Source organism: Megascapheus bottae, chromosome 6 (genome assembly GCF_031878675.1).
Source record: "Megascapheus bottae isolate mThoBot1 chromosome 6, mThoBot2.hap1, whole genome shotgun sequence".
Classification (NCBI taxonomy): domain Eukaryota; kingdom Metazoa; phylum Chordata; class Mammalia; order Rodentia; family Geomyidae; genus Megascapheus; species Megascapheus bottae.
The window spans coordinates 39,985,494-40,012,580 of NC_143514.1; the positions used below are offsets into that span (position 1 = coordinate 39,985,494).

The window sequence follows — 27,087 nt, forward strand, 5'->3', positions numbered from 1 at the left end:
CATATGAAATCAGATCTAGTTTTACTCAAATTATTTTAAGAGTTGCCATCCAGAGGTCATTGCTTCCTAAAGAAATGGTACGCCTACACAAATAGCATTAGTGAATTCCTAACAAAAAAATGTTTTAGGAGATGATGGCACCTAAACTCATTCTTTAAAATTGATTGTCTTAAAATTTTATTTTTTTTTCACTCAGATGAAGAATTACATAGTTTTCCTCTTCTTTTTGTTTTAGTTTGTAATTTCCTTTATGTCATCAAAAACACTTTTTCTTGTTGTTTTGGAAAAAAGTAAAAATGCCACACACTTTATCAGGTATATTCTGATTATTTGAAGTATGTTCATAATTGCCAACTACTGACAATATTGGAAATATTTCTGAAAATATATTCTGAAAATATTTCATAGTTTCAAGAGATAGCATGTTGGTGTAAATTTTTGTTTTATATCAATAATATAGTTTTGAACTTCTTTCTATAAATATGATAACTCAATATTTTTTGGAACAGCCTTGGCATTCAAATTTCTTTCTTCTGGATCTCTACATCAGAATAATTTGAGTGTATTTAAGATATAGGTTCTGGCCTTTCTTTTATATGGAGTAAATCACAGGAATCTTTTGCCAGAAGAGCTCTGTACCTGAGAATATAGTCAGGAAACATGAAATCACCTATCAGAGCTAAGCCAGGCCTGGTGGTAGATGCCTGCGTCTCAGCATTTGGGAGGTTGAGGAAGGAGGATTTGAAGTTTGAAATCAATCTAGAATATACAATGTAGCCTGTCTCAAAAATAAATAGATAGATAACTAGATACATAAATACATGAATAATAGAGTAATAGCTATATGATGGAAATGTTTTGCTAACTGCAGGAGATGCTACTCCTATACTATTACTTTAACATGGTGCTTTATCCTATGTATTCAAAAAGGGTGAACTCTCTGAGGTCATTTGCACACACTTGTTCTGTTTATCTAAGATTAAAAGCACACTTCTGAAGCAGGATCTATATGTTGCAGTGATGTAGATGGCTTTGGCAGAAAAGACTTTTCCATGTGATGCTAACTGGCTTACCAAAGAATTAATTCATGGCTTTATATTAAACCAGCTGATATATAATCCATGCAGAAAAGTTTGTTTTATCAATAGATAATGAAATTTAAATAAAAGTCTACCTAACTTAGATAACCTGGATATTTGGGTGAAAAAAAAATAATAATACCCACAAAAATAAAACCTGACATCAAAAACTCTTAAATAACAAGTAGCTCAAACAGCATCTGTGTAAAACGGTTAGCACTTGATGCCAGTTGTGACCATGGCAATATGATTAATATTGGTAGTAGAAGAAGTACTTAGATCTTTAGCACTAGAAAAAATGCATTAACTGAGTAAATGAATCAGTTTCCATTAATGTGGAAACCAAATGTTTTGAGCAAAAACTTGGTGAAAAGAAGCTTATGGTCCTAATGCTGGACTAACCCTAAAAGCTACTACCTCTTTATTACAGACTAGTCCAAATCACACACACACACACACACACACACACACACACACACACACACACACACACACACACACACGACATATGGAACAGAGTATGTAGCACTTTTAATGACCTTCCTCTTCAATTTTGGAAACTCACTCCAGTGCTTCTTGTGGAAATCTCATTTCTACCTGAAAGTTCCCATACTCATGTTCAACATTTGTGCCGATTTCCTAGCCCAGTATGACATTAATGGAGGCACTGTGCTGTAGCTTAGATCCCTTCACAACTGAGAAAGACATTATCACAGTATCCCCAGGCCTTCCCTTCTCTTACTGGATTATTCCATATTTGTTATTCTTTCCTTCCATATTGTATTTTGCAAACTCTGAGTACTTTTTATGGCTTCCTCTGACTCTCTCCAAGTTCTCCATACAGCTCAGACACGGTGTTGCCAGACTGGACACAGTATCCAGGAAAGGACACTCAACCAAGCTTGAGTGGAATGGAAGGATTACCTCATCACTGCCCTTGTTGTTACCCATAATGAAAACATCAGGAGGGAAAAACTGCAGTGAATCATACAATTATCTCAAATGACCATTCTAGTGGTGAACTCACTGGTGTTGATGAGAAACTGATTGGAGACTCCGGGATGATCAACGTCATGGATGGCGGCTGCAAAAATGGCAGCTAGGATTTCTAGATCAGTGAAGACAGCCTGGGAAACAAATTGGAAACATTGAGCTCCATATCCAGTTTGCTGATTTTGCTGGCTCATTTCAAAGTATCCTATGTCATTCTTTTGTGTGTGTGTGTGTGGGGGGGGGCGGTTATGGAGCTTGAACTCTGGCCTGGGCGCTGTCCCTGAGCTTTTCAGCTCAAGGCTACCGCCCTACCCTTGAGCCAAGCCCCACTACCTGTTTTCTAATGGTTAATTGGAGATAAGAATCTCAGGTCCTTTTGTGCCCGGGCTGGCTTTGAACCTTGATCCTCATATCTCAGCCTCGGATTACAGGCGTGACCCACCACACCCAGTTTGTCATTCTTTTTGAGAGAGGCATTGCTGGTTTATATAATATAGGGTGTGGATTAAATTAAACATGTAGAGTCTGTTTATCACCAAAAAATCCCTGATAGAAATGAAATGATGGCCAGACATCATTTGCACATTATTTAAACCCACAGGCTGAGGCTTGGAAAGCCATAAACATACTGCCAATCATGTAAGTGAACCCCTGATTTGTCTCTCAGATCAGGTCTACAACAGCATGGTGCTTGTTCAATATAAGCACGTACAAGTCAAAGAGATGAGACAGACCGGCTCAGCTGTGAGGTACAAAAATATCATTCATGTTCAGACTGCATAAGTTAGGGGAAAGGCTAAACTTCAGACTCATCAGCAATGGATTATTTCCCAAAGCTAATTTGTAGTGTGGTCAAAGCTGCCAGTAAGATATTTATTCATTCCATTAAGTAGCGATCTACTTAATATTTACTTATAGGCAAGATTTGAAAAATATTCCTTGTACTCTTTTGCTTAGTCTTATCCTGTCATATAAAAGCATATCTGTTCCTATCTATGCAAAATGATTTAAGTCTAGTATTTATTAAGTATATATTGCTGCTGATTCTAGGACAAAAATGTCTTTCCTCATTCTCTGTGATTAGTTAAGTTTTCTGATCCTTTAAATGCCAATTCTTTTTCTACCTCTGCCCAAACGACCAATCCTAATAATTAAGCACACACTGTACTCTTTTTTTACTGGAAGTTTGCAGCAATCTTGGTAAATTACAATAATTATCCTGTTACTAATATAAAGCATTAATCTGTGAGGAAAGGAGTCACAACTACCTTCTCAAATCTTGTCTGCATACAAGGGATACTGTGCCTCCTTTTCTTAATTTTATCTATTTTTTATTATCTTTAAAAAGTTGTGCAGGGGGTTTTAATCCAACGTGTCAACTTATGAGTATAATGCATTTTGCTCATGTCATCCCTTTCGTCCCTCCTTGTTTGACCATCCACTCTTTGAGATAACTGCATTCTTTACCCAGAAAACAATGAAGAATAAAGCATGGATTCTGTTGATTATTTTATAACTAAATAATTTTCAGTTGGAAGAGACAGAAAAGTTACTCTGCTATTAAAGAGTAAAGAAGGCAGAAATATCTAGTTTTATTACTTAATTCAGTATATGCTGCTATACGTCATGAAGACCCAGTGCATAAATTTGGGGTTTGAAGCTGAGCATGGTGGCTCACCCCTGTAATCCTAGCTACTCAGGAGGCTGAGATCTGAAGATCGAGGTTCAAAGCCAGCCTAAGGCACTAAAGTCTATGATACTGTTATTTCCAATTAACTACCAGAAAACTGGAACTGGTGCTATGGCTTAAGGGGTAGGGCGGAAGCCTTGAGCTGAAGAGCTCAGGGACATTCCCAGTCCCAGAGTTCCACAACTGACCAAAAAAAAGTATTGAGGGTCTGTTAATCCAGTTATATTATTTTTGTAAATATATTGCACATTGTATGGTGCTTTTAAAGGGATAGGAAAGAATTCAACCCCAATGCTAGCTACTCACATCTAATGCTGGTGTAGAAAGAAGGACGTGGGTGGACTGGGCGACATCGGCAGCATGGAGACTGTTATGATAGGCCACGTCAGAATGGTAATGGTCTTCTAAAGTCATCATGTAGGTCACGAATGTGTCAGATGAGATTTTGAAAGTCTTTAGGAGGTCTCTTTCCTATGCAATAACATGGATTAGAACGTGAATAAGTGGATGCCCAAAAATGTAGCGAGATTAAATGACAAACTAGAATGGGGGTAAAAAAAACCTTACAAAGGGTTCTCCATGTGGATAATCAACATCATTTCATGTTACTCACTTGGAATATGGCATACATGATGCATGTCAGGGGCCGATTATGTGAATATCCAGCCACATTGAAGATGTTAAGGCCCCATTTGTTCAGGTCTTCTAGCTCCTGTAAAAAAAAAAATTAAAGTAAATATTTAAGTTTACTTTAAATAAAAAGAAATTAGCTACCTAAGACTTTTAAACATCTATTTAGAGTTCTCTAATTGCATGAATATCTGAAAATGGAATAACTCAGGTGGTTGGGATATGCAATAATTATGTGTGTATCTATTTATAAATCTAGTTGCTAACCTATGTGTGCTTCGCATCCTTCCTTAAACATTGTTGCTTTACAAGGGAGCAAAGTGAATAGAGTTTACTCTGATCCCATTTCCCCATCTCTCCCCCTTCTACTTATTGGCCTATAAGTGACAGCTAGAGAACAATGTCAGGGAAACACCCCATCCTTTGGTTATCATCATTGACGTCAGATCAAGGAGACTCAGCTACCAGAACGTGCAGAAATCAGCCCCAGTTTAAGAATGACCACGAGAGATGTGGAAGAAACATCATTCAGGCCTGTGTTGTGGGATCAGTCTAAGGTTATCTGATTGAAGGAACAATTTATTCCTTCTGAGTAACTTCCCAGAGGTCTGGCGCGGTGTTTAATCAATTCAGAAGGCCTTACCAAATGTTGTTTGCTCAGAGGAAGCTCCTTTCATTGTCTCACAAAGCAATGAGAGCCTCAGCTGTGATTCTGTACAGCTTCTTGAGGACCAATGTATTCTGGCTGTGTTTGCCTCCATTACTGGAGTTGTTGCTCTCCTGATCTTTTTATTTCTTCTCTAGCCCTACCATTCAGTGTAGATTTTTCCCTTTTGCCCTCTGGCATAGAGTTCTGACATCTTCAGGGATAATTCAGACTTGTTCTCCTGGCTTTCCTTTGGATTTTCCAGGGTATTTTCATCAGGATGCTCCATGCATAAGAGGCTATCCATGACTGAACCCAATTCAGGACCAAAAGTAAAGAGTTTGACATAGAAGGATTTTCCTAGCACTGGACAAATAATGACAAAGCAAAAGTGTCCCCTATAGTTTTTGAAATGGTTAACAAGCTTAGTGTGCTGTAGAGAGCTGTGTACCTATAGGCCCAGCTCATACACACCTTGGCCAGGTGATCTTCATTTTCTGTGTTGACTCCAAAGCGGGAGATGCTTGTGTTGTTTAAACTTGAGCTGTGCATCAGCTTCTTCACTCCACTTATCTGAGTCATGAGCTGCTTCTTCTTCTTTTTTTCTCTGTCTTTCTGGGTGGGAGATGGAATCTCCACATCATTCTGCTTGTCTGCAATGAAGGAATGCTTGTTTTATCCAATCACATTTGTGCCAGTGAGCATACACAGTAATACTCAAAACAACTCAGACCAAGGGGCGGGGAGCTTTGCCTAGTGGTAGAGTGCTTGCCTAGCATGCACGAAGACCCAGGTTCCATTCCTTGGTACCACATACATAGAAAAAAAGCTGGAAGTGATGCTGAGGCTCAAGTGGTAGAGTTCTAGCCTTGTGAAAGTCCAAGGACCGTACTCAGGCCCTGAACTCAAGCCCAGGACTGGCAAAAAAAAAAAAAAAAACAAAAAAAACCCAAAAAACAAACAAAAAAACATAAAACTCAGACCAATTGTATAAAGCACTCTTACAATACCACCACACTGGATCTTGGATAACCTTGTGAAGTTGGTAAGGAAAATATATGTTGGTGCTCTCTGCAAGTAAACAGAGGCTCAAGGAGTTAAGGAAATTGTCTTTGAAGTGACTGAGAGGGTACTCAAGTCCAATCTCCTGTTCTTAGTGTAATTTGGAAAAAGTATGCTCACACATTTTGAGGTGAAAAATATCAATACTTAAAAATGGATTTTGCATTAAAGTGATTAGTTTATATGCTTATATAACCAAAAATGTTCATAGGTTAAAGCTTTGTGCTCTGGTGATTTCATTACGTTTTCATTGATTCTTTTTTTTTTTTTTTGCCAGTCCTGGGCTTAAGCTCAGGGGCTGAGCACTGTCCTTGGATTTTTCTCAAGGCTAGAGCTCTACCACTTGAGCCTCAGCACCACGTCCGGCTTTTTCTAAGTATATGGTACCAAGGAATTGAACCTGGGTCTTCGTGCATGCTAGGCAAGCACTCTACTACTAGGCCAAACTCCCGGCCCCAATAGTTAAATGAAACAAGTTCAGAATTGGTTTATTAGGGGTTTTTGTGGGTTTTTTTTTTGCCAGTCCTGGGCTTGAGCTCAGGGCCTGAGCACTGTCCTTGGACTTTCTCAAGGCTAGAGCTCTACCATTTGAGCCTCAGCACCACTTCTAGCTTTTTTCTATGTATGTGGTACCGAGGAATCGAACCCAGGTCTTCGTGCATGCTAGGCAAGCACTCTACCACAAGGCCAAACTCCCGTGATTCTTAACAAGACTTTAGCAGCTTCCATTTAAATGAGCAACATATATGTTAAAAAATAAAAGATTCAGCTGCGTGCTGATGGCTCACTCTTTTAAATCTAGCTACTTAGAAGGCTGAGATCTGTGGATAGAAGTTCAAAGCCAGCCCAGGCAGAGGAGTTCTGAAGACTATATTTCCAATTATCTAGCAAAAAATGCTAGACTGAAAGTGTGGCTCAGGTAGGGGAACACTAGCTACAATTTTAATAAAAGTTGAGTAAAAGCTTGTGGCCCTGAGTTCAAGACCCAGTACTGGTAAGAAGAAGGAAGAAGGAGGAGGAGGAGTAGAAGGAGGAAGAGGAGAAGGAAGAGTAAGAGGAGGAGGAGGAAGAAAAGGAAGAAGAGATTTGTTAACATTTCGAGGCTTAGCAAAAGACTAAAATTTTAGTTTTATTTCATGCTTTCTGTATGTTAACTCTACTCATAGATAATAAAACATCTTATTTGTAAAAGGCATCATACGTAGGCCTTTATGCTTACTAAATACTCATAATAATGCTATTTAATATTTAAACATTTTTGGTCAGACAGCAATGGCAAAACTAGCATTAGTGAAAAATGTCTTACTGCTTATAGAAGCTCTTTCCTTCATGTGCTATTAAAAATACCTGGAACCAAATACTCTATTTTATTTCATAGGGATTCATCCTGAGCACTGCTGACGGGCGATTGAAATCTTTCAGACCCACAGAGATGCCTGAGTGTAGGCTGCCATGATTGTCTCAATTGCTTCATTGAACTGAAATGGAACTCTGTGGTTGAAAGAGTTAATGTGGTTTAAGTGCTGACATGGATCTCTGCTTGTTACAGTGAAAATGAGTACAAAGGCAACTTCTCCATTTGAAAATGACATGCTGGCAGATGGCATGCTGGGATGTGCCACCCTAGCTTTTATACTCTTCTAGATGACAGCCCAGTTACGTTTTCCTCAGGAACATCTGCCCTGATAGCCAAGTAGAGTGAGTACGGTGAGACAGCAGGACTAGCTTTCTGTGCACATTGTCACCTGTCTCCTGAGCTGAAACTGAAGTATTCCCCATCCCTGGTCATTCCTGTGTGGTCTCTAGGTTGCTATGAGTTCATAGACCCTGGCTTTTGGTTAGGAAAGAAGTTTAGTCATCTCTATTAGTATAGGGATTTCCAAACTAATCAGGAGCACCTAGGAAATTTTCAAATATACATAGATTTATAGGATTTGCCCAGTCTTATTGAAGTAGTTGTTTTCATTTTTTAAAATTCCTCTGTGTTTTGGATGATCAGGCTTTCCAAGACAGGTCTGGAAATCAATAACAATCCTACACTCTCATTTTTTCAGATGAAGTCAGCAACTTTGCCAAGCTGAAAGAACAATTTATTTAACAGATATTTATTCTGCAATTACTTTGTTCCAGACATGGTGATTTAATAATAAGAAGGCCTTGAGGTTCCCATTAAAAATCTCTTTCCTGCCACATAGTTTCTGGCATAGAAACTATACAGTATATGATTTTTGGAATTACTTTTCCTCCCTTTACCTCCCTACCAAAACAATGACTACCTTTTACCAAAATAAAAAGGCATTATGAAGCACCATTCTTCACAGTTGAGTAAAGAGGCTACAGATTCCTTTGTATCTCTAACAGAGAGAACCAGCTCTGCTAGGACCCGCACTTTGTCCCTTTTATTTCATTAAAAGTGGCCTGCAGTAGTGAGTAATTGAGCTGAACCTCTGTTGCCTCTGGAACACTACAATAAAGAAGAGAACAGCAGCTCCACATGCCTGGCTGTCCCGCTCCACCTTCCCCCTCATTTCCCCCTAAGGCCCAGGACAACTGTCAGGCTTCCATACTTCGAATTTCCTCCACTAAATGCTTAGCCAGCACAGTATGCAAAGAATTAAAACACAGACTCAAAAAATGATGGGACACACTTAGCTGATTTGCATTTGCACAATGCTCAGAATGCATCAGGGAAACAGCCAGTGTGAAGTAAAAAAGAAAATAGATATAAAAACAGGTCACATTCAATTATCTTAATGGCATAACTTGAGGTGTGTTTCTTATTTGATTCCAACATCATTTAATTATGAAAATCCCTCAACTCTTTCCTTCATATTTTAGGGGATTTTTTTGTTCTAGCTATTGAAATGTTGAGGATGGGCTTTTCTTTTTCCTGTGAAAATTTTTACTAACTCCTAACATAGCATCTAAAAATCTTGTTTTATTTCTACTGTCTATACTTTTTCCTGAAACTAGATACTTCAATATCCATTTGTCCAAGTAGTTTAGAACCCATTGTCAATAAGTGCTTAGATTGGCAAATGGTCTGTTGTCTCTCTTTCTGTGTGTATATCATTAACGCCATCACTTTTCTCTGGATGAAGGGATTTCCTTTCTCCTCAGGTGACATATTTAACACTCGGATGACTCTTTGCTAAGATATTGCTTTTAACTTTTAGTTAAATTGCTAGGGTCAACTCATTATTCTTATTGTAATGATGACTATAATCTGCCTAAAGCCTTTTATATTTCTAAAAACTATAAATGAGCATTGTATTTCTTAGGCTCAACACTCCTGATCCCTACAGTCATTTTCCACCCTAATGTGTGTGTGTGTGTATGTGTGTGTATACAAATATACATACACACATACGAATACATAAAACACATATATGCATGGATATGTATCTATATGAGAGTGTATACATAATCGTTTTATGTGTATATATATATAATTTAAATGTCCTTAAATGTGGGTTTTTTTTTCTATATGTTCTGAGTTTCTGTCAGGAGGGCAGGGTATTCAAATGTACAAGACAAAAGAGCTAAGTCCTAATTCTGGCTTGGAAATTAACAGGCCAAATGACCTTGGTCAAGTTACTTCATTCTTCTGGACCTCAATTGTATCACAAGGATCTGAAGATTCATGGCAGGATCTGAAGATTCATAACCTTCCTTGAACACTCACCATGCTCACAAGATAGAACTAAATGTTCATGTACTACATTTGCTGTGTTGTTTTCCTTTTCTTTTCTTTCGTTCTTTCTCTTTCTTTTTTCTTTCTTTTTCCTTCCTTCCTTCCTTCCTTCCTTCCTTCCTTCCTTCCTTCCTTCTTTTCCATTGTCAAATTGAAAGCCTGACCTTCATCACGGAAGAACCAGTTGCCCAAGTATTTAGTGGGCTTACACACCACCACCACCTCTCCATTCCTAATGCTAAAAGTATGTAAGGATTAAGATTTTAGAACCACACAGCAGTGGTGCTCACTAAACACTGTATTGAAAATGAACTATACAACTTGTGGGTGGGGATGGGAAGGGGAAAGTTAGGAGAGCAAGGGAAGACGTGATACTACCCCAAAAGAAATGTACGCTTTACCTGACTTATCTAACTGCAATACCTTGGTCCATTGCCTTTATAATCACAATACAAATCAAAAAAGATTCCTATCACTCTTCTCCACAATATGTCCTTAATAATTTAACTTTCTGCATAATGAAAATCCAAATAGCTTTCCTTAGATGTACCTAAACAGAAAATGGAATATTGAAGAGCAGGAGACATTTGTCTGCTCTTGAGATAGAAGTGGTGTTGAAACTGAAAGCTTATTATCTTAGCAGCTTTCCTTCCAGAAAGGAAGGCAAGCCAAGGCTGATAAAATGATCAATTAGTATATTAAAATATTCCCATTGTCACTGGAAAGCAGTTACTAGAAGAGCCTCCCAAGGAGAAAGACTACGTCAGTCCAGTGCTGAATGATGAAGGACTCAGACCCTCCATGGAGCTTTTCCTTTAATAGGGAGAGGCTCTTCTGCAAAGCAGGTAAAGCCCTGGAATTTGGAAAAGCAATGTGTATAAAAATCAAGATGAGTTTATGCGCTTATTGATTTTACTCTTCTCGGTGGTCAATAATCTATAAAATATTTCTAAAACAGTCAGTCCCCAGCTGCTGGAAATTAATGGTGTGTTACACAAAACAAGATCCATCTGAAATAGTGGAAGATTCCTGAGTTCAAAGAGATAAAGGGGAAAGCAGAGTAACAGTAAGATTTTCTGTTCCATTAAATTCTAGCCACCTCTGTGAGGGATGATGCATTCAAAAGTGTTCTTTGTTCTCAGACAAAGGTTGTGGCAACTGCAGCTGAAGATCCTGGTGCAGCAGACACATAGCTATCTAAACAGGTCGAAGCACTTGGGAATGTACCTGGTGATCAGTGACTGTACAGTAATGCACTAGCTTTGTCCTGAACTGCCGAAAGAGAAAGCTGACTGATCTGCTGGTTGCAGGGACTATTTGGAGCTAGAAAAATAGGATTGATTTTTAAAATAAAATGAGAAGAGGTATGTGCTTCCTACTGCATTAAAGCAAATGTGAGTGATGCCCAGCTGTAAGAATGGGTCCCTTTGCTTGAAAATGGGGTTGTAGGAAGAAGCAGAATTCAGCAGTCACTGAAAGCAGCAGCACAGTCTAAATACTACGTGCACTTTGAAGCACATATGTGTGCAGATTCTGTAGGCCTTATTAAATTACAATAGCCCAAATAATTGTACAATACAATTGCCATTATGCCTGAGCTCAGAAGTCCCCACTAATTGAACAAGATGCATAGCAGCAATTGATGATCATTTGTGCAAACCTTCCTCATCAATGTCATGTGTTAAGTACTAGTAATGTAGCAATGTAGAGTAACAGCTAACCGATCAGATAGAGAAAACAATGGCTTTCCTTAAGGAAGACCAAGTCAGAGATATGAAAATTCCCTCCCTCCCCACCCAAGTATCTTTAAGAAATACGATATTATTTCCTAAGTTTATTCTCATAGAACCAGTATAAAATGATTACACAAGCATATCCTTTGGCAAAACACCTCAGAAGGAATTTTTTTTCAAAGCTCACTTCCTGAAGCAATTGAAAGAAGAGCATGTCAGAGGAATTAATAGAGTGATTCCTAGGCTTTGATTGAATGGACTTCCCTGATATTTCACAAGTCTTGGAAAAGAAGGAATGGGCAGGTCCATAATAGAGGAACCTGTGGTCATATAAATGTAATCACCCCCTAATAGCCTTCTGTCTTTAATGCAATGTTTATTCTCTTTTTAAAACATCATCTTTTAAATCAACTCTTTTTTTTCCTGTAAAGATTGGCTTTTGATGCTTTCAATGGATTTAGTATGCCATGTTTAACCTTATTCCAAATCTTTTTTTTTTTTTTTGCCAGTCCTGGGCTTGAGCTCAGGGCCTGAGCGCTGTCCTTGGACTTTCTCAAGGCTAGAGCTCTACCACTTGAGCCTCAGCACCACTCCCGGCTTTTTTCTATGTATGTGGTACCGAGGAATCGAACCCGGGTCTTCATGCATGCAAGGCAAGCACTTTAACCACTGGGCCAAACTCCCGGCCTTTATTCCAAATCTTACATGGCATGGGCTTGATGGGTTGCAGAAATTCATTTTGACCAAGTTCAGTTATGCTTTAGGATTCTTCCACTCTTTCCAATTAGTACCTTACTTACCTAAGAAAGTATTTGAAATGTATTCAGACACTTGGTTCCCTGATCGGCTCATCTCTGAGAGGTGGGTCAGCTCCCGGTTCAACATTCTTTTGAACTGTTTATGAAAGGAAAAAAATGTATTAACCATCTAAAACAGAAGAAATGCTCACTTTAAGTATTTCCAACTTTACTTTCTAGGAACAAAAAGATCATATGAGCAAATACTATATAGATAGATGATTCTGTAAAATATAATAGCCTTTTAATTTGCAATTATTACAATGTTACTTGGTGGGGGGGTGGAGATATTCTTAAAGATTTCTTAGAATTAACTTCCGATTTATTTTTGAAGATGTAAACCCAAGAAAAGGAATTTCAATTTCAATAGAGGTCAAAATAATTTCACTTGAAAAGCATAACCACTTTAAGAATAGAAAATTGTAAATGAAATCCAAAAGATAATTTCAGTTGATGACCGTATTCGAGTGGAGATAACTGAAAAGTTAAAGGGAAAACAACAGAGAAAATAAAAGCATCCTTTTAAAATAAATTTGAGTAAATATGTCACTAACTTTAAATGCAACGTCTGTAAAACTCTGTGGTAATAGCAACAAAACTATATTTAAATGTTTTAAATGCAATGCATGTTTGCATGGCTCATTTCACAAAAGCAGCCCCCATGTGTTTAATGAATTCACAAACAGAATCATCACACATGACTTCTACTTCACAGATCACATACAGATGTAAAGGTTTCACTTTCTTATCAAAGACATAAAGCAATCAAATTAACCCACCTTGATGTAACCCCAAGATACAGATAACAAATAGTTTGCCTCAGGCATTTTGGATGCTCTTCTGGTCACAATCCACAAATCCCTTGGAAAGAATTCAGCTCTGAGAGAGCAATCCCCAAAAAAGGAGGAGCAGGAAACCCCTGCAGTTTCCAGGGGTAAAATAATCCAAATTTACAAAAGACAAGCCTCCAAATTTTAAAGCATTTCCTATCTCAAACAAAGCCCGTCTTCACGCTCCATTCTTGCAAGAAGCCTATGCTCCCTGATTATTGCTGGCAGAAATGAGTAATGAAGTCAGGAATTGCACGAAGGAGGGAGAGCCTGTCCAAATGCATTCAGCTGGCTGGCTTGAAGCACTCGTCAATTATGAATAGTCCTAGTGGCGAAGGGATTTCCACCCTAGATTAGTCCTCCTTAGCTGAACTCTTTCATGAAGCAGCGATTCTCCTTTCCCGGGGAGTTGCCAGACGGGGGAAACACAGCCATCTTTTAAAAGGGAGAAGATTAAAATGGAGGAAGCCCCACGAATATTGAAGTAAATCTGCAGCCTCCCCCATTTCACTTAGGTATTCCTTAACCCTCTCCCTGCGTGGTAGAGTGGCGCTGCAGATGCTGTCTTTGCAGGGAGCTCACACATTCGCCGTTGCTGCAGAGTTGGGGTGTCTGCAATGCATTTACTGAGCACTGTCAAACAACTGAAAAATCTCAGAACTCTCCAGCGGTTTTCAGACTAAGCTTCCAGTATGTAAGGTTTTTTTCCCCTGTTTTTGTAACTAGTTTTGTGGAGGATTATTTGCTGATTGCATTTAGCATACTTCCACAATGAAATTGAAGGGGGATGGAAAGCATTGATTTCATCTGAATAGTGCTTCATATAACATGCAATTTTCTGTACTCCAGTTCGTTAATATGCATATTAGATTGAATTTGAGCAATGAGTTAAATCCATTCAACGTTTCCTATGGAATCTAGACTATCTTAGGAAATACAACAATATCTTGTGCTGAATAAATGACGAGGTTTTTGGAGTTAGAAGTAACCAACACCAGCAAACTACTTATTGTTACATATTCTAATTCATATTCAAAATAGGAATTACATTTTGATTTTAGTCTTAGAAATGTAGGGCATGTTGACATGTCACTCGTTTTTGGTACATTCCCTTGCCACCCTCTTTCTTTCCAGCATTACACAAAAGAAAAGGCTAAGACTAGTTTACTGCTGCAGTAAGATTCATACTCGGAGCCATTCCCCCCCACCTACCCCACCTTACCATATCCCTATGCTCCCAGTAGTTGATGTACAGCATGTTGAATGGACAGCAAAGCTCCATGGCAACAACTTGAACTTGTAATTGGCTCTCCTGACTGGGAGGTAGTCCCCTTCCAAATGAGCAACCTGCGTCTCACAATAGTGTCACTTCAGGCATCCAAACCCTGGGTCATGGCATTGCCTGGGCCCAGAAGACCTGGCCTTTTGAGGTGCAGCCAATGCAAATCAGTGCTGGCATACTATACATTATTCCCAGAGAGGCACAATTACACTCTTTCTGTATAGTGTGTGTGTGTGTGTGTGTGTGTGTGTGTGTGTGTGTGTGTGTTCCCATGACAGAATTTGTTGGTAACAGTAACCAGGCATCACTGAATTGATCTTCTCAGCCAGTGTATTTTACTTATGGAATCCCTTACAGTTTTGAATGCCATATGAATCGCGTAAATTTTGACTTAGTTATTTCTGTAGATAAAATTGCTCTGTCACAATGGCCTTTTCAATACTCAAGAAATCAGAGCATACTGAAGACTATAAAGGTAGGAAGGATAGTTTTATAAGCTCTGGTGAATGTTAGCCAAAATCAACTTGGGCTATTGTAAAACTACCTTGTCACAAAGCTTGGAGACAAATTTCCTCCATGTTTTTTTTTTTCCCCCACACTAGACTTAGCCAAATAACGTTCAAATAATTATCCTCATGTTGGTTCCTTGGGTATCTCCAAACTACTTAGAAAAAAATTAGAATCAATCAGGCTCTTACTAGATACATAATTCCATTTTATTTCTTTCAATTAACACACACTGATTAGTTTAAATGGCCAGTGATGATGTCAAAGCAAAGAAAAAGTATGAACAGAAATTCTTCCTATTCATTTAATTAATGTTTACTCTAGTGCAAATATTCTATTCTTTTAGGCATTTGTTAACCACAACAGCCAATAGCCTAGAGATTTTGGGGATAGTTCTTCATTTACCATATTTGCCCCAAGCTGAAGTACAAACTGACTCAATAAAGGCTAAAAGAAGCAATTTTTCCCTGTATATGTTTTCCTATAGCTGCCCCTTGCCTCAGAACTTTGTTAGGATACATCATCCATCCATCCCAACTGAAGGTGATGACTCTCAACTACAGGGCTGAGAATGAACCACACTCCTCATCTTCTGTATCCTTACAGAAAGGGGCCAGTGTGCTCATGGAAGTAGCTAAGAGGGGACTGCCATTCCCTCTTTCTCAAGTTTAAATCAACTCTCCAATGAGCCTTTTGCTAAAGGCATGGCAATGTTATTCACAAACAAAGTCATTTTAGGGCAACCATAAAACACACATGATGAAGTACGTAAACGGAAGTCACTCAGTGTCAGAAACCAGCCCAGTCCTTTAAATGTTGCTTAGCAACCACCTTTGGTTTTCCTCCTCCATCAGGGAGGGCCCAACCACACTGACTAAGGCAAGCATTGCTCTCATCAAAAAACACTTATGAAGGCCCACTTATGTTGAGCTCTGTGCAAACTAAGGAAAGCAGACGTGGATTTCGGGGAGCAGAGTCATTCTAGTAGGATAAAGTCCAATTATAGTAAGATTAGTGGGTACTGTGTGATTAGGTACACGAAAAACTAGTACAGATATATTTTTAAGGTGACAGTTGAGGAGACAGTTGGGGATATCAGCTTTGTAGGATTTTCGGTGTCTGACTCCCAAGGGAGTGTTGTTTCTGGTGAACTAGAGGCGGTCACGATGTGGCTTTCATTCTAGTTCTAGTTAATAGTCTTGGGAAATAACTTTACCTTTCTTAATGTGAAAAGAGAATGATGGATGATTTTAGGATCTCAGTTTCTCAGCCTAAACTTTCATGATTTTATCATAAATTGTGTGGTAGCCTCCAACAATTTAGACTCAGTATTTACTAGCAACCAGTCTCTACCAGGAAATAAAACTTTGTGCACAGTACTGAGTAAAACAGAAAAAAATAGGACCTACTTCAGCCTGTGAGAATAAGTCACCAACAGAAGAAAAGAGGTTTTATCATGTCTCAAAGTTTTATAGTCTAAGACTCTTGGAGTCTCCCTGCCTATTTATCGTTAGATGTTTAGTCTAGATACAAAGGTAAGTTTGTATCTAGTAAGTTACTAGATTGAAAAGAAATAGACATTCGTTGCTTCATCAAACACAGATGAGATATCCATAAACAGGAGTGCTCTATTTCAAAGATAAATGTGTCACTACTGTCTAATGTACACAGATCTCATTCTTCTTTAAGAATCTACCCTCACAAGAAAACCCTGTTAAAGTCTACCTAGAAATAATGTCCCCAGAGGAAATGGCCAAAGCCCCTTTCCAATAGACAAGCAAAGCTTGTGAATGAACCCTTATAACACAAATTCCCCCAACACCTCCCAGCTTATGCCCCACAGTAGATTTGCAAATACTGCTAAGAAATTGTGGGTTTTTTTTAAAAGAAAAGGTACCATTTTTTATATAAATAATTGAAGTCTATTTTCCTAGAATATACTTTCTCTCTGAAATCATCTATGATCTTTTGAATCACCTGACTTTAATAGTACGAAGTTACTGGGAAAAACGTAGGATAACTAGCAATAGTAGAAATTCAATTACATTTGATACAAACTTATTTTAAAGGACTAGTTTATGGTTTGGTCAATGATTCACAAGCACACAAGGTGAATGGACTAAAAGGGTTTTAGAGTCTTCAGAATTGCAAGATGAGATAATTTTATGTTTCTCAGTATAAAGGCAAAAGAGAGATAATACAAAGAGCTAACATCAAATACATCCAAGTAATTCAGATTTATATGTATTATATTATATAATTTTTCCAAGTATTTCCATTTCCTAATGAATAGTGTAATATCATTCTTTTCCATGGATGAGTAGAATTCCATGGTATAGACCTATTTGTCCATGGAGGGGCATCTAAGCTGATTCCATATCTTGACTATGGTAAATAACATTGCAGTGTACAAGGCTGTGCAGATAGTTTTAATGTGCATGATTTCCCTCATTTGTTGTAGCTAGAATATGCCTATAAATCTACAAGTAAACACACAAGGTGGTAGACAAGGGATTGCAAATGCATTGGCTAAAGGGTAATAGACTCTATGGAGAAGACAAATAGTGCAATTCTTAAAAAATAAAAAAGTCAAAATCCAACAGCATCAGAACTAGGAATGTGTATATACAATAGGGGCCAGGGAGAGAGAGGTAGAAGAATGAAGCTGGAAAGCAGGGAGAATGCAGGCAAGAATTCATTGTGTACACCACATAATTGAACAATACAAAAGAAGGGATGGGTTGAAGGAGGATAAAGATATTGAAGTGATGAGGCAGATCCAGATTAATTATACACACAAACTGCTTTGATAAAGAGCAAAAAAACTACTGCAGATGAATGGATACAGAAAATGTGGTATATATACACAATGGAATTCTACATAGCCAACAGAAAAGATAAAATAATGGCATTCGCAGGGAAGTGGATGAATCTAGAGCGAATCATGTTGAGTGAGACAAGTCAAGACCTAAGGATCAAAAGGCATATGGTATCCTTAATATGTGGCTATTAAATCCAAAGAGTACAAGAGAGAGGAATCAATATCTGCATACCCAATGCTAGGGACCTGGTAATGGAAATATAAACATAACTATATAGATATAAAAACCTATGACTCTATAGACATAATGTTTTATTTTCTAAAATTAATATGTTTCTATGACATATAAACCCTTAGCTTAATTTTGATTAAGTTCTAAATACTAAGTCCCAGTGATTGTAAATAGAGATTCCCTTCTTGAACACTCGTTTGTTAAACCTGTCATTTAAAATATGATGTAAAAATCAATGTTAATAAAGAAAAAAGCAAAAAAACAAATCAGTGCATAACACAGAATTAATGGGTGGGGTATGAGGGGTGGGTGAAAATACTGAAGGGAATGACAGTGATCAATATACATAAAGCTCATAAACAGTTTCAGTGAATGGCAACTCATTAGTAAAAACTATTCAAAGATAATAAAAAGAATTAAATCATAAAAGCTTCTGTAATCATAAAAAATTAGGAATAAAATGTCTAAATTATATTTTAAACACACACACACACCCCAGACTATTAAGAACAGGTAAAGATGGCAATTTCTGATAATCTCCTGTTGAAGTCAGTAGGAGAAAACTGTAATGTCAGGAAAAAAAAAAAAAAAAGAGGTGCCAAAGAGAGGAAGACAGTCCCAGTGGTTAGCGCTGTGGGTGACTGTCTACGCATGAGCCCAGCTGTGAGACAGGCGCCTTATTGTGTGGGATCTTCCTGTTTTTGCAGTATGAAACAACTGCCGAAGTCATTAAAGTCACAATGACTTTTTTAGGGACTAACTTTTGACTCATATTTTATACTTTGTTAGTCATAACTTTATAAGAATTCCCGGGTATCAGGAAAGCAACAAGATTGAAACCACTCTCTTGAAATCAAAGAATGTGAGTAGGGACTGGGAGGAGTCACAACTGGCCAGAAGAGTTCAGTGAGAAGTGACTGCCTGCAGAGCTTGCCTCTCTTTACTTTGGAACTAATCAGATCTATACTCTCGATCAAGATTCACTGACTTCTTTACATGTGGGCTCCAGTTCTTTTGTTGCAAAATATTTAATATCTAAGGTTCCTTTTAACATTAAAAAATTGTGTTTATTGAGGGAAATCGGGACCATGTCATGAGAAAGGTTATGCACTTTCTATCTGGTGAATATAATGTAACCCTTCTATTCATCACAATAAAAAATATTAAATATAAAAAATTATGTTTATTGTGTGCTGGTGGTTTGTGTCTATAAGCTAGTAAGGATTATGCTCGTGATTCGAAGCCAATCAGAATAGGAAAACCCATTAAACTCTTAATTCCACTTAACCACTCAAAAGCTATAAGTGGAGCTATGGCTCAGTTGGAAGAGTGCTAGCCTTGGGCACAAAACTCAGAGATAGCCCCTAATCCCAGAGTTCAAGCTCCAGGACTGGCACAACAAACAAACAAACAAACAACTGTGCCTTTCAGGGGAAGTAATGAATATGCAATTGTTAAGCACCTACATTTTCCTTTGCAAATATGACTTTAAATGAAAAATGTCATAAAACAGGGATATAATAAGCTTTTTTCAAAATCCAAATTTCCACCATTTTTAACATTTCAGATCATCTGATATTGCGCATATTATCTCTTTTCTCCTTCATATCTCTCTCTGTTTAAACCTTGAAGTACAGTTTATTTGGTGACTGGCTAGTCTTAGTTAAGAGGCAAGTGAAATAGAATTGAGTGAGTTGGTAACCAAGTAACAGGAATAATGAAAATGCCCATTCTCTACTCATATCTATCAAGTCACAGACTGTGTTTCTTGATGGGACAGTGTATGTGGCAAACGATTCCTGCTGTAATCCCCAAGCTCTGGGACACCAAAGTGAAATTCTTCCTAAACATCTTGGTTTAGGAAGAATTTTTTTTTTTTTTTGCCAGCCCTGGGCACTGAACTCAGAGCGTAGGCACTGTCCTGGGCTTTCACAAGACTAGAGCTCTACCACTTGAGACACATTTCTGGCTTTTTTTCTATATATGTGGTACCGAGGAATTGAACCAGGGTTTTTGTGCATGCTAGGCATGCACTCTACCACTAGGCCAAACTCCAGATTTTAGGAAGAATTTCTTAACTGCCTAGTGACATGTAAAGAGAAACAAGAATAGGCTAGGAGGGTGGTTCAGTGGTAAAACATTTTCCTGAGTATTTGTCTGGCCCTTGGTTTTATCATTAGGACCACACACAGACAAACACACACACACAATAGAAAGGAAAAATAAGTACGAATACCTGTACCATAATTCCACACCAGTATATTACCATTTATGATGAAGCAAAAACAGAACCAATTCTACTTGCTGGTTAGAGGACAAAATTTTGCTCTAGTGACAGAGAAGCAAAGTAGAGACAAATCATTATTGCTTTCCTATAGAGAATTAAAAAAAATCAAAAAAAATGCACATATATTTTGAGATGAGGAACTGAGTAGTACCCCCAATTCTGTGGGTATTCTCTCTCTTTTCCTCTCCCTCTTTCTTTCTATTCTTGCAACTGTTCATTTTTACTTAGAATTTCTGAAATCCTTTTGAGAGATGTGACACACATTATTATAATCTGAAAAAAATGACCTTTCCTAGACCTACAGTAACTCCCATAAGCATGTTTATAGAAATTTCTCACAATTCAACTTTCTCTTCCCATGAAAATTCCTGATATGATGTAGCTAAATAGACAAACAACTACATAACTATTTATGCCTAAAACAGACACATACATTGCATTTTATATTTAATAGTTATGAGCTGTATAAAATATTTATTATGTATTTTTTATTATGAAGTTACATTTTCACATATTCAGGACACTCAGTTAAATTTGAAATGTGGTTTCATATGTTTCAGATTTTCCATGTCCAAATATCTCATAAAGAACAACAAAGTTATAACATTCTTCATAATGTGTCGAACAATTACATAGATTTAGAAAATTTTGAATTTTCCTTTTTTTTTGGTTAGTAGTGGGACTTGAGTGCTGTCCCTGAGCTCTTTTGCTCGAGGCTAGAACTTTACCACTTTGTGCTATGGCTCTAGTTCTGGGTTTTGAATGGTTAATTGGAGATAAGAGTCTCATGAGGACTTTTCTGCCTGGGTTGGTTTCGAACCACAATCATCAGATCTCGGCCTTCTGAGAAGCGAGGACTACAGGTGTGAGCCACTGGCACCCATATTCAAATTTACTTTTATTAGAGATCCTTCCTTGTTTGTGAAACATAAGAACTATAACAATTTCCACACATTTACAATCTTATTTTATATTTGTGGTCATTTCTCTTTAATCTGCTAATAGACACACAAAAATATTTTTGACAATTTTGGGTTCTGACCTGATAATTAAATATAACAAGTTGCTTCTTTAACAGATGGTCAAAATCGTTGTAGCTACTGAGAAAAACAAAGGTTCAAACAAAGTACATTATTTGTTTTGTTTTTCAGTTTAAGCTTCTCTAGGTTTTTAATATATAGGCATAATGGCTAATAACCACAAATTTCAGAGTCAATTATAAGATGACTTCCATGATTCCAATATGAAGGGTTTCTTTGGAAGCATTTTGTAGTCGGAAGCTCTACAACTTAAAAAATTTATTTAAAAAAAAGAAATCATGGATGACTCATAGGCTATCCAATCTATTGTTTTCTGGCAGTGGTAACCCAGAAGAGTGCCCAAGATTTTCATTCTTAAGGTGAAAGCAATTATACAGAACAGGAAAACCACTTCCCACACATTCCATGCTGCCAACAAATATTGTTACAGGTCTTCCAAAGAATTTATTTCCTTTTTTCCAGGCATCTAAATAATATCCCTTCAGTAGATATATGTTTAATATTTTTGCAGCTACAACAATTCTACCTTAGTGAATTTGAGATAACTACTCTACTCTCTAAGGACACTATGTGGCATGCATTATATTTAGTATTAGCTACACGGATTTCAGCTAGTGACCTTCATATGCTCCTTGAGATAAAAAAAAATGGGAGGCTTTAGAGATGGCTTACAAATTCTTGCTTCTGGATTAGCATTTTCTCAGGGCTGGGACAGAATCGAGCAATTTTATACTCTAGTGTTTATCAAATAAATAAATGAAAACTCTGAGCTACACAAATCTATCTTTTTCCTCCCTCAAACATATATCTTACCAGTTTTGGTACTTGGCTAATCCCTACTTCAGACTATAGAAATGGAAACTGAGAAGAGTCTGACACAGATTGAAAGTTTGAACATATGTTTAAAGTACAAAGAATAAAATGTCACAAGTAATTTATCATAATTTCAAATACCTAGCTATATTGCATGCTTTTTTTTCTTACTACAATTTAGGAGATGGATGGGTACTTTGAACAACAAAGTATCCCTCAAGATACAAGTGTCTGTGGGGAACTCATGAAAAGAGAATGGAAGCAATTTCATAGAGAGCTACAAAACTCCTCCATGCAGAACAGGAAGTGCTGGTTATAGGCTTGCCTTGCTTCTAGGCTGTACTAACCCAAAAGTAACCCCCAAAGCATGGTGCAGAAGCAATTAAGTATCTACCTCATTCAGTAAATAAACTTCTATACTACTGCTTAGTATGAAAAACTGTCCAAATCTCCTTGAGTCTCTCAGAAACTAGTTCTAGTAGGTTCTTTGGCACCTAAGCTTTGGTCATGGTTGACAGTTGCACATACAACTGACTCCAGACTTCCCATTGCATGTGTGAGGAAGTGCCTTGTCATATAGACTACATGACACATCATTTACTCAGAGATGTTCAGACTTGCTTGTTGGATATTTAGATTATTCGGCAGACCAAGGAGTGTAAACCAGAATTGCCAGAGAGGCAGATGGAGTATGTCAAATAAAGATCATATTCAAAACAGCTAATGTTGATGCTATAACATCTAAAAGCCTAGCCATTCAAGTGTCCTTCATTTAATCAATTTCCTTAATTTAAGACACTTTAAAACTCATCAAGCATTGATCAAAGACACAAATAACTAGCTTGTATAACCTAAGGGGAACAGTACCAAGTTTGTATTTTGCTTAGATTTGCCCAGTTGTTATTAATCTGGTACTAGGTATTAATTGACTGATGCTGAAAAAAGTGACAATCATGCATGTTAAGAATAAAAAGTATGGCTGAACTACAGGATGTGATTGGGTTACTTGTCTCCAGATACAGCAGATATGGAGGAGGGTTGAGTTTCAGATTCAACACCTGCTCATAAGTTGGCTCTCTGAAGCTATACAACAGGCACTGCAAACCTTAGGTTCAGGATCACAAGATATAGAAGACGTTCTGAAAGTTAAGCTAAATAGTCCCAAATCCAACCAACCAACCCAGTAACCTAACAGACAAACAAGCAAACAGAAATGCATTTCACCTTTGTGTCCACTAGTAAGCATAACTCTTGTTATCTAACTTTGAAGGTAGGAGAGACAGCCCAGGAGAAAACATTTGCTTCAATATAGCGTATACCTATTACTCTCAGTTCATTCATATCTGTTACCCGTGACAGTACTTTGAGAAGTCATTGCAAACTAAATGGAGGTTTCTCATAGCCTAACAATCAGGGGGAAAAAAACTAGACGTAGGCATAGCAAGTACTGTAATCTGCTGTAGAACAACAGAAAACAAGAATTCTAAATTCCAATAGATTTTCTACAATGTGTGGAATTCTTGAAAAATTAAGATGTTAAATGCTGTGGGTACGAGGATGAACCTAGTAGATATAATTCATGTCCCCCATAACTTTATAATGCAATGAAGCAGAGATGTAAAATGTAGATTTTACAACCCAAACCAAACACTTTGCATCACGATACCAAAAAGCTACTACTTAGGGTCACTAAAGAAAGTCTCTCAAAAGAGAAAACATCTGACTTAGGCCTGAAAATGAAGAAAGAGCTTTGATTAATTTCTGGATTCAAAATTTGGTGATTGTTTTAACAAATCATTGGAGAATAAGGATACAAGAATATAGTAACTATAAAGAAAAACGTAAGAAGAAGACTGAAGAAGGGTAAGCAAATATTCATTATATTCTTTGTATTATATAAAAAATTGAGATTTGTAGGGAGGAGAGGAAAAATAATAGGGTGAACAATGGAAAGAGTGTCAATCACTCATAACTCGATTTATGGAATTATACCCTCTTTGGGAAGCTACTGAATAAAATTGAAAAAAAAGTTAAAAAATATATACCTAAAGAAGAACAATAATATAAGACTAGTATAAATTTCCCAAATATTTTCCTTTAACATCTAACTTTAGGTAATTGAACTTAGCAACAAACAGAACAAGATTTCATTCTAAGCCTCAAGATTTAGTAACTAAAGGACTTGCGCAAATCGATTATGCCTCTTGAACCTTGATTTTACATCTGAATATGGGATATAATGAAACTTTCCTCATATTGTATAACCTACAAAAACATAAGAAATACTGTGTACATGGGAAAGGACTCTTCAGGTATATTTTATGACTATGCTATACAGCATCTAGCAACATGATTAGTAATAAATTGCCATACACTTAAGAGAATGACTCTGCATTCAGTGCTCCTTCCTGGAACTCTAATTGTAAGCAAGTAAATTTTTAAATAAAGAAATAGGCCTTAGAAACCTCTCTTGCCTAGTAACCACTGTTCCTTGAAGCAAATAGAAAGTTTTCTGGGAAATATAGTTCTGGACAATGTGACTAGATTTGTAAATCTGTGATCAAAATTGCTTTTCAAGAGAAAAAAAATATCTTTCTTGAACTCCTCCAAAGGAAAGCACACTCACAAAAGAACATAGGCCAATGTTTTCCCTCATTTGTAATAATTAATACACATCTAGGACTTTTCTAGCAGAGGATTATAATAGTTCAAAACCTAGGTACATAAGGTCATGTAAGACGAGACTAAATGAAAGGATCTCTAGGATAGTGTGATTGTTGTTCTTAATGTACTCTTTATTTCTCTTCTCTTTTTTGCCCTTTGATTAATCTCATATTGTTACTGTATCTGACTTTGTTACCTCATATATTGTATATATGTTTATTTGAAATAGGAAAGGGAAGGGGGGAAACAAGATGATTGGGAGGGGTGAAGGGGACCAAAACATGAGAAGGGGTACCAGTGTGTGAAAAATAATGCACTTTCTACCTGGTGAATGTAACTGTAATCCCTCTATATATTACCCCAACAATAAAAAATAATAAAAAGAAAGTACACTCACAAAATAGACTTTGTATTTTACTCATTTTAACCCAATATATTTAACTTGCCTTAAAAAGATAATCTATTCTTAGCTATGAGTTCATATTTTTTGTTTATTTTTAATAAAGTTCTCTTTAGAACTTTACTAGGAACCCTACACAGTTTGCAAATGTTATATGTCTAAGTCTTCCAACATACACAAGGAAGACGAGTATTTTCAATTCTAATGAAAAATATGTTTTCTGAAGTTAAATGATACTGACCCTTAAATCCTTAAAAAAAATAATAGTTGTAAATCCTAATTATACATGTTCAGAGAGGTTCCTATGTGATGAATAAGACAGATGCAAACAAGCTTTGTGCAACCAGATCTCCAGTGTTAAAACAGCAGGGAAAAGTTCAATGGCAGCTCATCCTGTTAAGAACACAAATAAAGTGCTGGCTTGGCCAAGAAAAACAGACCTATTTCATCAGTAAATACATACGCATCTAAATCATCTGACAACTTCAGAATGGAGCCAGCAGAAACAACCACAATGAACAAGGCAGGGGCACAGTCAAGGAGGGCACTGTGCTTTGTCAGCCTGAAAAATGGGTAGTAACTGGTTTATGAGTAGGATCCATAGAGGGAATTGGAGTCCATTTCATTGGTGACACATAAGCTGTCTAGTGGCTCATCATCAAATAGGTGTGCAAAAGAATACTGGAAATACATATTCTATTTGAAGAGTCTAAAGATGTTCAATAAATTTAATTCTTTAGCAAATGATAAAAATAGATACGTCTTCAGCACCATGTTGAGAATATCCATGAGTTCCTTCCTTGAGCTAGAATTGGTTAAAAGGAAGATAAGCTGGGAGCTAGTCTGGAAAAAAACATAAATATGATTTCAGAAAATGAAATGTTAGCACAGACATTAACATGAGAGTATGGTCTGATGAAGTTTAGTTTGGGTAGGGTTTCAAAAAAGAAAACCAAAATCATACCATAGAAAAGGACCTATTGGAACTTTGAGCAATCAGGAAAGTGTCTACACATTAAAGTTATAAAAGAGGCATAGAGGCCAATGTTGCTTCATTCTTGAATGATAATAAAACTGATAATAAAACTCTCAATGAAATTAAGTCATACCTTCAATAGATTTTTCTGACATCAAGATTAGAGAGAAAGCTGGAAATCCACCATTTTGATCAATTTCAGTGAGTAGAAATTTTAGTGTTTTCTTTTTTATGGATTTTTATTTTTCTCTGATACTAACATATTTTGGCACTTAAATGTTTTCCTTAGCGGAGTCTCCTTTTAAATCATTTTAAAAATTCAAGTTTTTGATTTCTTATTTCAAGAACCAAATGTATAATCTGAATCCGTTTTTTTCTAGTTTCTTATTTTGCATGTTAAGAAAATTTTCTTTGTTCTACATTGCAATATAGACAATGAATAGAAATGGGTATATAACTCAAAGTGCTAAATTTAGAATGTTAATGATCTTTTAGGCACAGAATATTTTCTCTTTATAAATATTATACTAACACAATCAATTCTCCCTGAGTCATTATTTTCCCAGGCATCTCTTCCTTTTAAGTAATTAGATCAATAGATTATTATTATTTATAATTAATAGTGAAATATTTTAATAACTAACTCAGAGGTCTATATTACTAAATAAACAGTAAAACTAAAGCAGCTTAAATATATTAAGCATGTCTCTGTCTGCTGTAGGTTTGTTTGATTACAAATACTTAGAGCCATGAGTTCCAATTCTATTGTTTCTCCATGGGCAGCTACTTAGACCATGGATTCCAACTTCAGTAGGATATTGGTAATATGACTCAAAAATCAGAAAATCAGTGATGTGGTGTGAGCCATGGAACAAAAAGAACAACATACTAGGGTGTAGAAAGAGGATCAA

At 36.9% G+C, this 27,087-nt stretch overlaps 1 protein-coding gene across 4 annotated transcripts in view; it reads right to left on the minus strand.

Moving 5' to 3' along the window:
* Pde4b (phosphodiesterase 4B) overlaps positions 1 to 27,087 on the minus strand; it is a 495,117-nt gene that overhangs the window by 5,598 nt on the left and 462,432 nt on the right. For 3 of the 4 annotated variants that reach the window (XM_090334674.1, XM_090334675.1, XM_090334672.1), the window contains 5 exons: positions 12,328 to 12,421; positions 5,513 to 5,691; positions 4,376 to 4,474; positions 4,069 to 4,233; positions 2,107 to 2,206 (listed from right to left, as the gene is read on the minus strand). In XM_090334674.1, coding sequence (XP_090190800.1) covers positions 2,107 to 2,206; positions 4,069 to 4,233; positions 4,376 to 4,474; positions 5,513 to 5,691; positions 12,328 to 12,421 — 637 coding nt within the window. Of the gene's footprint in view, positions 1 to 2,106; positions 2,207 to 4,068; positions 4,234 to 4,375; positions 4,475 to 5,512; positions 5,692 to 12,327; positions 12,422 to 13,103; positions 13,687 to 27,087 lie in introns of those variants that run through there. The other variant, XM_090334673.1, reaches the window with a different exon arrangement.